The following is a 12,290-nucleotide window of genomic DNA, read 5'->3' as shown; positions in this document are numbered from 1 at the left end:
TATTATTTATGTTTCTTTTTTACTGTGAGCATATCTCTAATGAAAATATGTTGACAAACAAACGTCAAAGATTTCATCATCCAGGTAAAACGAAAGTGACAGGTGAATGTAAACTGCCGTCGACAAAGCATCACGCATTCACAAAACAGCCCATTTGTACCTGGTCAATGGTATGTTTTAGGTTTTGTGTCAGTTGTTCATTTTTTAGCGTTTCTTTCGCTTTTTGTTCACTCAAGCCGATGCCAACAAACAGATCCACGAGGTTCGCAGCCATGTTGCCAGTGGTACTATGTAAAAGTTGGACTTCCGGGATATACCAAGAAAACGACTCATGAAAACAACAATCTTGGTCATATGCATGACTTCACCCATACATTTGTAATGATTAACCATTTTAAAGGCACAAAATTCGTGCCATAATATATGATATCAATACAAAAAATATGTAGATGACTGAATGTTAAAATTCCTGGTGGAACAAGCGCCTGACCAAAATGTAATAACCCGGACCAAGAAAAGCCGGGTCAGCGGGTAATACAAAATAGATTGCAGAATATTAAAACGAAACGTGTGCATAGTGAAGGATGCACCTCCAGCGTCCATATATGCATACTTTGCCCAAGTTTGAATCAAAATATTTATCCAACAATGAAATAAAGCGATAACTATGACTACATATCGAGTGTCCCAGAAGAAGAGTTACTGTCTTGATGTTGTCTTTGGCATGTCTGTGTGAAAAGCTACCGCACTAGCTTATGACGTGTGATGCAAGAAGTAACAGTGTTTTGACTCCTTTTCTCTTCTTTCCTTAAATAACTTATTGGGGCTTCCTAATAACCTTTATTGATTCCGTGGTATAATCTAATATATTATGTAGTTAACACATAGTTAACTAGAACCGATATGGTGCTGTCACTTATAGGTATTTCCGATCACTGCAACCATAAGCATTAGAAAACTCTGTTTGGACGATTGCTTACATGCCCAACATCCCGTTCAGCAAAATGTGTCGTGTTATATCGCTACTTCAGCCATACAGTCAGCAATAGTCCGAGTTACCCATGGATTCATTCCGGAGATCAAAAGACGTGTATCTGCTATGGACTGGGAGATGTTCTATCACAGATCCAATTATGTTCTATCCCATGCCCAATAACCTGGAAAAACCAAGGGAAGAAGCATGTCTTCAAAACCGAGACTTATGAACTTTTATCACGGGTGGAGACTGATGCAAGTATGTCGCTGTTCCTCACCAACCACTGCACTGCACAGGGTGTACATTCCACATCTGATATGGACAGAGAGTACACATCACCCACACTGACGAGGGAGGCTCAAAGCTACCCTCTCTCTTATCACGCACCCAGTGAGAACTGAAGAGTGCCCAATGTGTTCCTGCATTGTTCATGGTCTTGTACACCACAGTCTTCACCTTTGTACTAGAGTCTACTGACAGTGTGGTAAGCGCAAGACGAGAAACTATGTGGCTGGACATATTCGGCGGTGTAAATACATATGTTCTGTTGGACAATATAGAACACTGACCGAAGAGCTGCTCGGACGTCATGTATCACACATAATGACAACATACAATTGCTGCTACTGGTTGGACAGTTGGCGTCTGGGATCAACTAGTCAAGTTTCATTCTTTAAAGACTCTAATTAATCTATCATAACATTTCAACACTTACGGCTAACAATTTAAGCTTTTAATATTCAATTTATTTTGTATCTCCAAATCTGGAGGAATTAACTCAACCTACCTACTTACCTACCTCCTTAATTAACCTATTGGGACTTCCTAATAACCTGGGCCGGTGGGGTAGCATAGTGGTCAAAGCGTCCGCTCATCACGCCGAAGACCCGGGTTCGATTCCCCACATGGGTAAATATATTATTTTCAAAGTGCCCTTTCATTCAGGTGGTGCATAATTAATGTTCATGTGTATATAAGTACATCACTGACCTACATGTTTCACAAAGGATAGAAGCTTTAACTACGATTGTGACATACCCTTTATCACAAATTTTAAAAAGAAATGAAAACGGATCAAAACAAACTGCAACTAATGTGTAATGCATATTTTGAACAAAGCGTGCGTTGATTGAAATCAAACATTACAAAACACCCAAAATGCATGAAATACGAGCATATGACAATTATCAAAACACCTTTACATGTCTCTTTGGCAAAGCCTTAAATTCCACTTTGGCTAGGTTCGCATCAACGACATGTGGATAGAATGAAGAAGTACATTTGCACAAACACAAACTTGGTCCAATATGAATGTAAGTATCTTATTATAATATTCATCAATACATACACATTGTGTCCCGGTCATATTAAGTGTTGTGATCCCCGAGCTTTTTGCTGATTACAGTGAAGGGATTCCAATTAAATTTCACCATTATCAATTGTTGGTTTGTCTAATATTTAAACCCTGTATCAATTGACTTCGTAAAGTTGTTATTTCGCAGAAACCCGCCAAAGCCAGAGACACACATAGCACTGTTCGCCATAAGTAAGTTGTCCATGTTTTGGAATGTGTGTACCGTTAGTTTTCATCACAGTGAGTGTCACAGTGGTCCAGTTTTTTTTAGGATATACTCATATGTAATAATTCCCATTCCGTATTAACGTTGTGTCTGCCAGTCGTCAAAATTGAAACTCCATCGAGATGAATTTCTGTTCTGCCCCAAGAGATTCCCATGACGCATTGGGTCACAACAGCAATTTATTTAAGTTTCTGTCAGTCATGGGCGATGCTTATACACATTCTTAGAATTAGAATTTACTCCAGTACAACATATTGAGAGATTTCCTAAGAAAGTTCAGAGAAATCTGATAAATACGGACTCAGATGCAGCCTTTCGCTGCTTTATTCACCGTAGACTCCATTTACACGTGATGCCTGCATTTGATTATTAAATAGCGACCTGTAAAGAATTGTCGGTATCTGATCTGAAAAGGCCACAATTAGTTATTACGCAAACTGTCAGTAGTGTCTTTGAATCATATTTATCCCTACACATAATGCAGAAATATTTATTATTAACAGAGGTACAGATAAGCTGTGTATCTGCGTAAATTACGCAAATATTTATGTGAAAACTCAATTCCTATGAAGTATATTGCGTACAAGTACGCTTGAATTTTTGTAAATACTCAATAAATGTGAGCTTACATTCGTACACACAAAAATGTCAAATCTGAACTTGCGTACATATATAGATAAAATAACTGAGGCATACTGAGAGGTTCTACTTCAGCACATAAACTTGGCAACTTGCAGTCTTTCTTGTCGTTTCTCATATTATAGATCAAATATAAATAACAAACACTAACATTTAAACTTAAATATATTTGTACGATTAATGAAAAATGGCAAAATACCCTATTGAGTTTGAGTGAGGTGAGTACAATTTATTTGGTTACTCAACGGAAAATTAGTATACCCAATTGAGATGATGTTATTTTGTATAGACCCGTGAAGATTCGGGTTAGAATTGATCTTCAGTAACCCATGCTTGTAGCAAGAGGCGACTAACGGGATCGGGTGGTCAGGCTCGCTGGCTTGGTTGACCACACGTCATTGTATCCCATTTGCGTAGATCGATGCTCATGCTGTTGATCACTGGATTGTCTGGTCCAGGCTCGATTATTTATAGACCATTGTATCCGTTTTATAAAAGTCGACATCCATAATATTTCCCCTTTTACTGTTCTTAACAAGTTGGGGAAACTTACCGATCGACCTATAATAGGCCAAACGGGATATTATAGGCCGTTCTGCCTATAATTATGATATTTATCAAATAAATTTGAAGTGGTGCATTTCCGCATGAGGATACTAACATCATTCAAGTTTTGATGTCCTAAGGTTTTCATTCAAACCCTTTTTGAGAAATTTCATCACATGATATAGGAGTTTGGAAATTTCTAATTAAATATAAGTCTATAATATGTTTGACAATTGTCACTGAAAATTCATGACATAGATATTCAGTTTTAGTTTTCAAAAGGAAAATCTATGCAAAATTGTGTTCTTAATGAAACATCTTTTCCTGAACATGATATAAATTTCCATTTTGTCCAAAAGGAGGTCCATTAACTATTCATCTCTATGGTCATATAAAATCATTTCGTGAGGAAAATTGATAGTTTGTGAAATAATTAGAAAAATGTTCAAATATAGCCCGATCGGCCTATAGCAAAATTGGCAGAACGGCCCATAATATCCCGTTCGGCCTATTATAGGCCGATCGGTAAGTTTCCCCAACCTGCTTAATACTATTATATTTACCTTTTTTTACTAGGGGATGTTACATGCGCTGAGATCACGCATACACACTTCGGAGAAAAATAAATAGCGTCATGTAACGCAACAATTACAAATTACTATTACTACTTTTACTTGTAATGCACATGTTGCGTACTGAATATCAAGTGTTAATCTCCTTCGTGCACTATATGACACTTATACACTAATAATTTGTTAAGCAAATATTTGCAGAGAATAAAACTCTGGTGCCGGATGTATGACGGGCCTCGTGTGGATTAGAGAGAGGTAACCTAGAGAGACAGTTGATTAATGTCAGTTTACAAAAACCGCCTGATGAACAGATAACATAGGATATATTGATACTGTGCAAAGATGCGTACTGATATATAATCACTTGTTGGCATGTACTTCAGATACGACTGTAAGCACGGTCGACCAAGCTGTCTCAGGCAACGGAATTTCCTATACAGAATTGTATACATCAGGGATGGACAGGTCGATGAGCATGGGTTGGAATCTCAGTTTGACGTGATTAGGATTGTTGGATTGTCAGCATCAAACCCGTGGTTGTGGGTTTAAAGCAGAATGAAAAACAACGAGACATTAATTTTTATGTGGTAGGTGTGTCATTAATTACAAACTTTTAATACATCCTCAAATGTTAGCTAGCGTAAACATGTTTGGGGCGGGGGAATCGGGACTTGAATCACGTTCAGCTCTAAAGCCACGGAACACGCATTGACATAGGCACTCTTCCCTTTAGAGTTATAGGCTATCCAGGAGTTCAAGTTAAACATTGACAATGTCTGATTTTTATATACAAAGGTTAAAGACAGACAGTTATTTAGAAATATAAACGAGAAAGTCTTTAAACGGCATTTAGCAGTGATATACATAAAGGTGACAATTTATGAATGTCAAATTCTTGATTTGAAAAAAACCCACGACGTTTCGGAGTATATTCTCGCTCCTTCGTACATCCATCAACTCTGGCCTTTATAAACGAAACACTCCATTCTTTTGAACGGCACCACGGCGCTCGATGTCCATATGTACAGTAACACATGTAGGTTGTTTATTCAATACCATTTCCGCTTTATGTGTGTGAAGTTATGATGAATCCTCCCGATTCCCCATCCAGTCACACACACGGTACATTTCCCCGAACAAAACAATACACTATAAACTGCTGAGAAACACCACAGTCGGTAATTGGAGATATAATTAACCACAGGTATGGCTAGCGTCCCTTCTTTCAAGTCTAATCAAAGCCCTAATCAAGGGATTAGCTATTGCGGTACATTACGGTCAGGTTTGATGTTCAAAACAAACATTTCCCCCCGTTCATTATGCTATATCGATTATCTGGTTCATTTATACCTTTGATTTGTAATTCCGCGTCCTTGTTGCAACCACACAACTGATTTTATGTCAACTTAGGATATTAGAGGCTACATCATTTTTGCATTGCTATCAAAATCATTGATTAAAAGAGTTCATTTTGCCAAAAGACCGTTTCCATAGCTGTTTCACGCATTGTCCACTGTTGTTGGAGTAACGTGTACGAGTAACTGCTTAACAAGAAACATTGCTGGAGATGACTTGGCTGGGGGTTACAGTTCTGTCGGTGTTCTTGGTGGAATGGTCCAGTGCTAGAAGTTCTGACGTACAGATGGGGTACTGGAGCAGAAACAAACAGATCAACCACCTGTATCATGACGCGTACAAGTTTCACAAGCTAGACCGTCGGCTCAAGTGTGGCGAACAGTGTCTCAATACAAGGTACTGTACGGGGTTCGCCTATGCCAGAGATGTACATTCCTGTTACGTGTTTGTACACCGGGAATACGACGCCATGGTCAACGGTAACAACTTTACTGGACTTCGACATTATCGGAAACGTATAGGTAAGAAACAGCTGAGTCCTACAAGGGACAACCTTCTGATATTGAAAGTGATAAAAAAAACAACTTGTTTCAGGTTTTAAAAAAATACTTAAGTCACTGACGATGTTCAATGTTCTCAGAAGGTAGTGTCAGTCCTGCAAAGGACGACTGGGTTGGGTTTTCAAAATTGATAAAAAAAAATAGTGTGTCGTGGGTCCTCAAAATTGTTTTTAAAATCTCGTTTTCCTCGTTTCGTTTTAAGTTTTCCTTGGTGCTGTCAGTGTAGAACTGTCTGGAACACGAAAGGTCATCCTTAGCATCACAAGTGATTGCGAATGAAGACTATTATCGCTTGCGATTCGGCAGTTGTCCACCTTTGACTGACTGACGACTTATTAAAATCGTGTATTTTTGTCCCATAAAACTCTTAAGAAGTGAGTGAGTGAATGATTGAGTGAATGATTGTCTGAATGTTGTTTTAAGCCGCATTCAGCAGTATGACAGCTGGATCACAGCTGCCTGTTAATATACAGGCCATTCTACACAAACTAGGGAATGCATGTTGGTGTTGTATTGTTCCACTGTGACAGCTGGATCACAGCTGCCTGTTAATATACGGGCCATTCTACACAAACCAGGGAATGCATGTTGGTGTTGTATTGTTCCACTGTGACAGCTGGATCACAGCTGCCTGTTAATATACGGGCCATTCTACACAAACCAGGGAATGCATGTTGGTGTTGTATTGTTCCCTGATGGGATTCCAGTTTTAACTGGTGTAAGGTGTGAAAACGAACGCTGTGCCCGGAAGACTGCTCTCGTTTGAAAGAAATGTAAATCACGAAAGTTTGAGATTTTACACTGTGTAGCATTTTCTCAATATTTCAGAGATCGATTTGCCTATAAGGTGCATACATTGGCTCAATACATTTAGAATATTCATGGGATTAGTACTGCAGCAAGAATAAGGAAATTAAAAATATTTACAATGCAATGCTTTGGTAAATTCAAAAGAAATTATCAGTTTCCGTACTGCGTAAATGACTCACAAAATCACGAACGACAACAAATTCTGTCTTTTTTTATGCATGTATATCAAAGGGTGGGGTGGAGGTTTGTCTATACACCTTTGTTCTAGTACAAATACTGAAGTACGCAAGTTGTAGTTATGTCCTTTTAGGCTGCTTGTCTTAGAACGAGGTCGGTTATTGACACAGTGACGATCAGTGAAAATGTATGTACGTATTTTGAGAAACCTGTAGAACGAGTGGTACGTTAGTCATGACTCTCGTCAATATTTTTCAGTTTACGAATTTGTATTTTTCGTGTAAATTTGCAGGTTCAATGAAATTTTGAAAGAGTTATTTTCTAAGTGTACAAAACATAATTTGAGTCCATAGACAAATCAAATGCGTTACGTTCCGATCACTAATACTTCACATGAAGTTTTTAATAACCGAAAACATCGACAGGTATATAGAGAATCTCACCCAAGAGTCTACTTATAACAATTTGATCTATATCAACACGAACTGATAAAGATACAAATATAATTTTACTTTTTTTCAACGAGTGGTGATATAATTGATATCAGTAGACACGAGGGTGAGATTCTGTTTATCAGAAAAAATCACTCTTCATTAGTTTTCAATCAAAAATGTACATCTCTGAACACGGTACTACCATTAGACTAGCAGTGCAGCGATGTCACATCATTGTGACGTCATCAAGATCACGACGTCATAGCATTGTCAGGGCATTGTACAAAATCTACTGTCAAAACGATATCTCCCAGGAGATATTTATTGGATATTATAGCTAAAATACACGGAATTATCATGAAACGGCCCTCCTGTTATCAGAAATTTGCTGGCTGCTGCAAATGATATTGGACCGCTCAACCTTAACGACGGGCCACTATCAGTTCTGTTGTCAAGTGACGTCATAGTGGGTGCGTCCTCATTGGCTTTGGACTGGCAGATATTCTGGGTCAAACAAGTCAAAGCAACCCGAATTACCGCTTTAAATAGCGGTAATATTGGCTTTCTTGCTGGTGCTAACCTTAACAATTGCACTATTAACGTTGTTGTTGGATCAAGCCCGAACACTGACATAGTTTGACATGTTGCAGGCTATGGTCTTGTCAAAGGTCAAGGTCGAATATCGTCACTTTCTGTTGTAACGTCACTTGAATTGTTCGATGACGTAATTGCATTCGGGCAGTCAACCCCGTCAGAAGTTGGTTTTGAGTAAACTTACAGTCAAATTTCTTCATTGTTTCCTTTTTCTTTTCAACACAAATTCCATGTATTTTAGCAATAATAACGGTAATGCTATTTTTGAGGGCATTATCATTTGCAGAAGCCCTAGGTCTTTTTCAACTTCCCTCCTTCGTCGGGCAGTTAATGGAAGACCGCGGGCTTCTGCAAATGATAATGCCCTCAAATATAGCAATACCCTTATATCAAACGAGCTTCCCATTTGATATCAAGTTTGTGTCCCGAGTGAAATATTTTGCTTTCCTATACAGAACCGCACAACGCGGATTAATACATCATATTGGTGACTGGAATGCTAACTCCAGGATATGCTGCGTAGAGGCAATGTCGTTCCTTTAACTAGTCAAGAAAATAAACCAATTATGACAGAATCAAGTCTGAATCAAAATTAATTCTTTTCACTTGAGGATTTGGTTTCAAATGCAATAATATAATTCATCAAAACACTTGTAAAGTGTAAACATTTTAAACTTAACTAAATTAAGTGGCCTAAATCTCGCTCGAACGTCAGACGGCCATCACTGTCGGACTAGTCGTCATGCTTAGAACTGTCCAAAAACAAGCAGATAAAAGGACGCTTTAGGAGCGGCACACACAACAGGAAGCCGAAAGTGAATAACATGGAACTGTATGTCTCAAATAGCTCGCCAAAGGCTCGCATAATACACTTTTTATTCCTAATATCTGATATTAATGATAAGGAAACACACTCTGTTAATAATCTCTATATAACACTGGGTCTCAAATGATATTAATGGTAAGGAAACACACTCTGTTAATAATCTCTATATAACACTGGGTCTCAAATGATATTAATGATAAGGAAACACACTCTGTTAATAATCTCTATATAACACTGGGTCTTAAATGATATTAATGATAAGGAAACACACTCTGTTAATAATCTCTATATAACACTGGGTCTCAAATGATATTAATGATAAGGAAACACACTCTGTTAATAATCTCTATATAACACTGGGTCTCAAATGATATTAATGGTAAGGAAACACACTCTGTTAATAATCTCTATATAACACTGGGTCTCAAATGATATTAATGATAAGGAAACACACTCTGTTAATAATCTCTATATAACACTGGGTCTCAAATGATATCTCTATATTAATGATAAGGAAACACACTCTGTTAATAATCTCTATATAACACTGGGTCTCAAAATGATATTAATGATAAGGAAACACACTCTGTTAATAATCTCTATATAACACTGGGTCTCAAATGATATAATGGTAAGGAAACACACTCTGTTAATAATCTCTATAAAAACACTGGGTCTCAAATGAAACACACTGTTAATAATCTCTATATAACACTGGGTCTCTGTTAACAATCTCACACCTTGGGTCTCTGGGAAACACACTCTGTTTAATAAATCTCTATATAACACTGGGTCTCAAATGATATTAATGATAAGGAAACACACTCTGTTAATAATCTCTATATAACACTGGGTCTCAAATGATATTAATGATAAGGAAACACACTCTGTTAATAATCTGGGTCTCCAAATATAACACTGTTAATCTCTATATAAAATGGGTATTAAAATGATTAATGGTAAAGGAAACACACTCTGTTAATAATCTCTATATAACACTGGGTCTCAAATGATATTAATGATAAGGAAACACACTCTGTTAATAATCTCTATATAACACTGGGTCTCAAATGATATTAATGATAAGGAAAAACTCTGTTAATAATCTCTATATAATGGGTCTCAAATGATATTATGATAAGGAAACACACTCTGTTAATAATCTCTATATAACACTGGGTCTCAAATGATATAATAAGGAAAACACTGTTAATAATCTCTATATAACACTGGGTCTCAAATGATATTAATGATAAGGAAACACACTCTGTTAATAATCTCTATATAACACTGGGTCTCAAATGATATTAATGGTAAGGAAACACACTCTGTTAATAATCTCTATATAACACTGGGTCTCAAATGATATTAATGGTAAGGAAACACACTCTGTTAATAATCTCTATATAACACTGGGTCTCAAATGATATTAATACTCTGTTAATAATCTCTATAAAACACTGGGTCTCAAATGATATTAATGGTAAGGAAACACACTCTGTTAATAATCTCTATATAACACTGGGTCTCAAATGATATTAATGATAAGGAAACACACTCTGTTAATAATCTCTATATAACACTGGGTCTTAAATGATATTAATGATAAGGAAACACACTCTGTTAATAATCTCTATATAACACTGGGTCTCACATGTTATTATGTTCCGCATATGTGAAATCCAGGGTCGTTAATACAACAGCACCTAAAGGTACAATGTTGTTGTGTACAGTGAACTGCCCCTCGGACTACACGCTGTCGGAGGACCAGGAGGTGTGTCTGAAGGTGTACACCACCTCCACGTCCCACGACCAGGCCAACTACCAGTGCTGGAGGGACGGCGGACACCTCTACCTCATGGACACCGACTACAAGAAGGACACGCTCCAGAAGCACTTTACAAGTAAACGACTTCTCGTTTAATAAGATAATCCTTTTACAGAACCTAAATGCATTAATTTCTGTTTAGTGCTTGTGTTTCCACACAGGCATTTTGATTGGCGATGACCACGATGGTCATCAACGTCGACGGCAGTGATGATGATGATGATGATGATGACAAACCAAGGATGATAATCATGATTTATGATAGGATCTACACATCTCTTACATTAAATGTTTCCTGGTGTAGGGCATCAATATTAGAAAGATGGGCTGATCGTTCCGGCTGAGTCCTACTTATAAAGTCTTCTAAAAGAAAAGATTATTGATACCGTGAGGGATATGATAGACGGACGGGAGGGTTAATTCTGTGAAATATGCTCATATTAGAGATGGAATGCTACCAAGTGAGTGAGTGAGTGAGTTTAGTTTTACGCCACATTCAGCAATATTCCAGCTATATGGCGGCGGTCTGTAAATAATCGAGTCTGGACAAGACTATCCGGTGATCAACAGCATGACCATTGATCTGCGCAATTGGGAACCGATGACATGTGTCAACCAAGTCAGCGAGCCTGACCACCCGGTCCTGTTAGACGCCTCTTAAGACAAGAAAGTGTTACTGAAGAACAATATTCTAACCCGGATCTTCACGGGTCCGATGCTACCAAATCTACCGTACAGAAGTTCTTTTGTTGCTGATATTCCTGAAATAGTGTTGACAACCCTTCTCATTCGATTAATGATGGGTTTTGTTTCTTTAATTAACACCACTAAAGTATTTCATTTTACAGATTCAATCTACGGTGATTACTTTCTGGGAGCAACACAGAAGGTAATAAATGGCACGTCCAAGTTCCAGTGGGACAATGGAAGGAAGTTATTGTGGAGCCAAAGCGAGACGTTCACCGCCAATGAGGGATGCATCGTCACCCGGCCAGCCTCCTTCCTGCTGAGGGCGTCCACATGCGACGTTCTAGCCATGTTTGTGTGTGAAATCTCCTGAAAGTGGGGCAAGGATGATGTCCATACAAGGACGTGGTAGCATCTAGACGTAACTAATGACCATTGTGTGTTGTAATCATAATTACCTACATTGTGATGATTTTCATTTGAAAACAAACCCATTTTTTCCAAGACGTGGTTGAATACAGTAAGAACTGAAGACTCACATCGTTCAACACCGACTGTACACTGTGTGTGGTGGATGCGAGTGGATCTGGGTCTTCTTTCACGAAGCAACCTTTACTAAGGTTAACCTTAACTCCAATTCTTTAACATTGCCCTAAGGTTACCTTAGTGACTTACGATGACCTTAGTGCTTTGTGAAAGGAGGCC

General features: G+C 38.0%; 2 protein-coding genes across 2 annotated transcripts in view; one reads left to right on the top strand and one right to left on the bottom strand.

Annotated features, from left to right (window-relative positions):
- Positions 1-283, bottom strand: part of LOC124279609 (glutamine--tRNA ligase-like) — a 100,674-nt gene extending 100,391 nt beyond the window's left edge. Inside the window, 1 exon segment of the mRNA XM_046715452.1 lies at positions 161-283. Coding sequence (XP_046571408.1) covers positions 161-274 — 114 coding nt within the window. The 5' untranslated portion in view covers positions 275-283.
- Positions 284-5,792: 5,509 nt separating this feature from the next.
- Positions 5,793-11,958, top strand: LOC124279608. Its single transcript, XM_046715451.1, has 3 exons — positions 5,793-6,190; positions 10,804-10,974; positions 11,747-11,958. The coding sequence occupies exons 1-3, from the start codon at positions 5,881-5,883 to the stop codon at positions 11,956-11,958; spliced, it is 693 nt and encodes a 230-aa protein (XP_046571407.1). The 5' UTR covers positions 5,793-5,880.
- Positions 11,959-12,290: the final 332 nt, after the last annotated feature.

The sequence above is a fragment of the Haliotis rubra genome, unplaced genomic scaffold, assembly GCF_003918875.1.
Source record: "Haliotis rubra isolate DU_JTF1 unplaced genomic scaffold, ASM391887v1 Scf253, whole genome shotgun sequence".
NCBI lineage: Eukaryota > Metazoa > Mollusca > Gastropoda > Lepetellida > Haliotidae > Haliotis > Haliotis rubra.
Note: the sequence above shows the minus strand (reverse complement) of the source record. Positions and strands in the feature narration are given on the sequence as shown.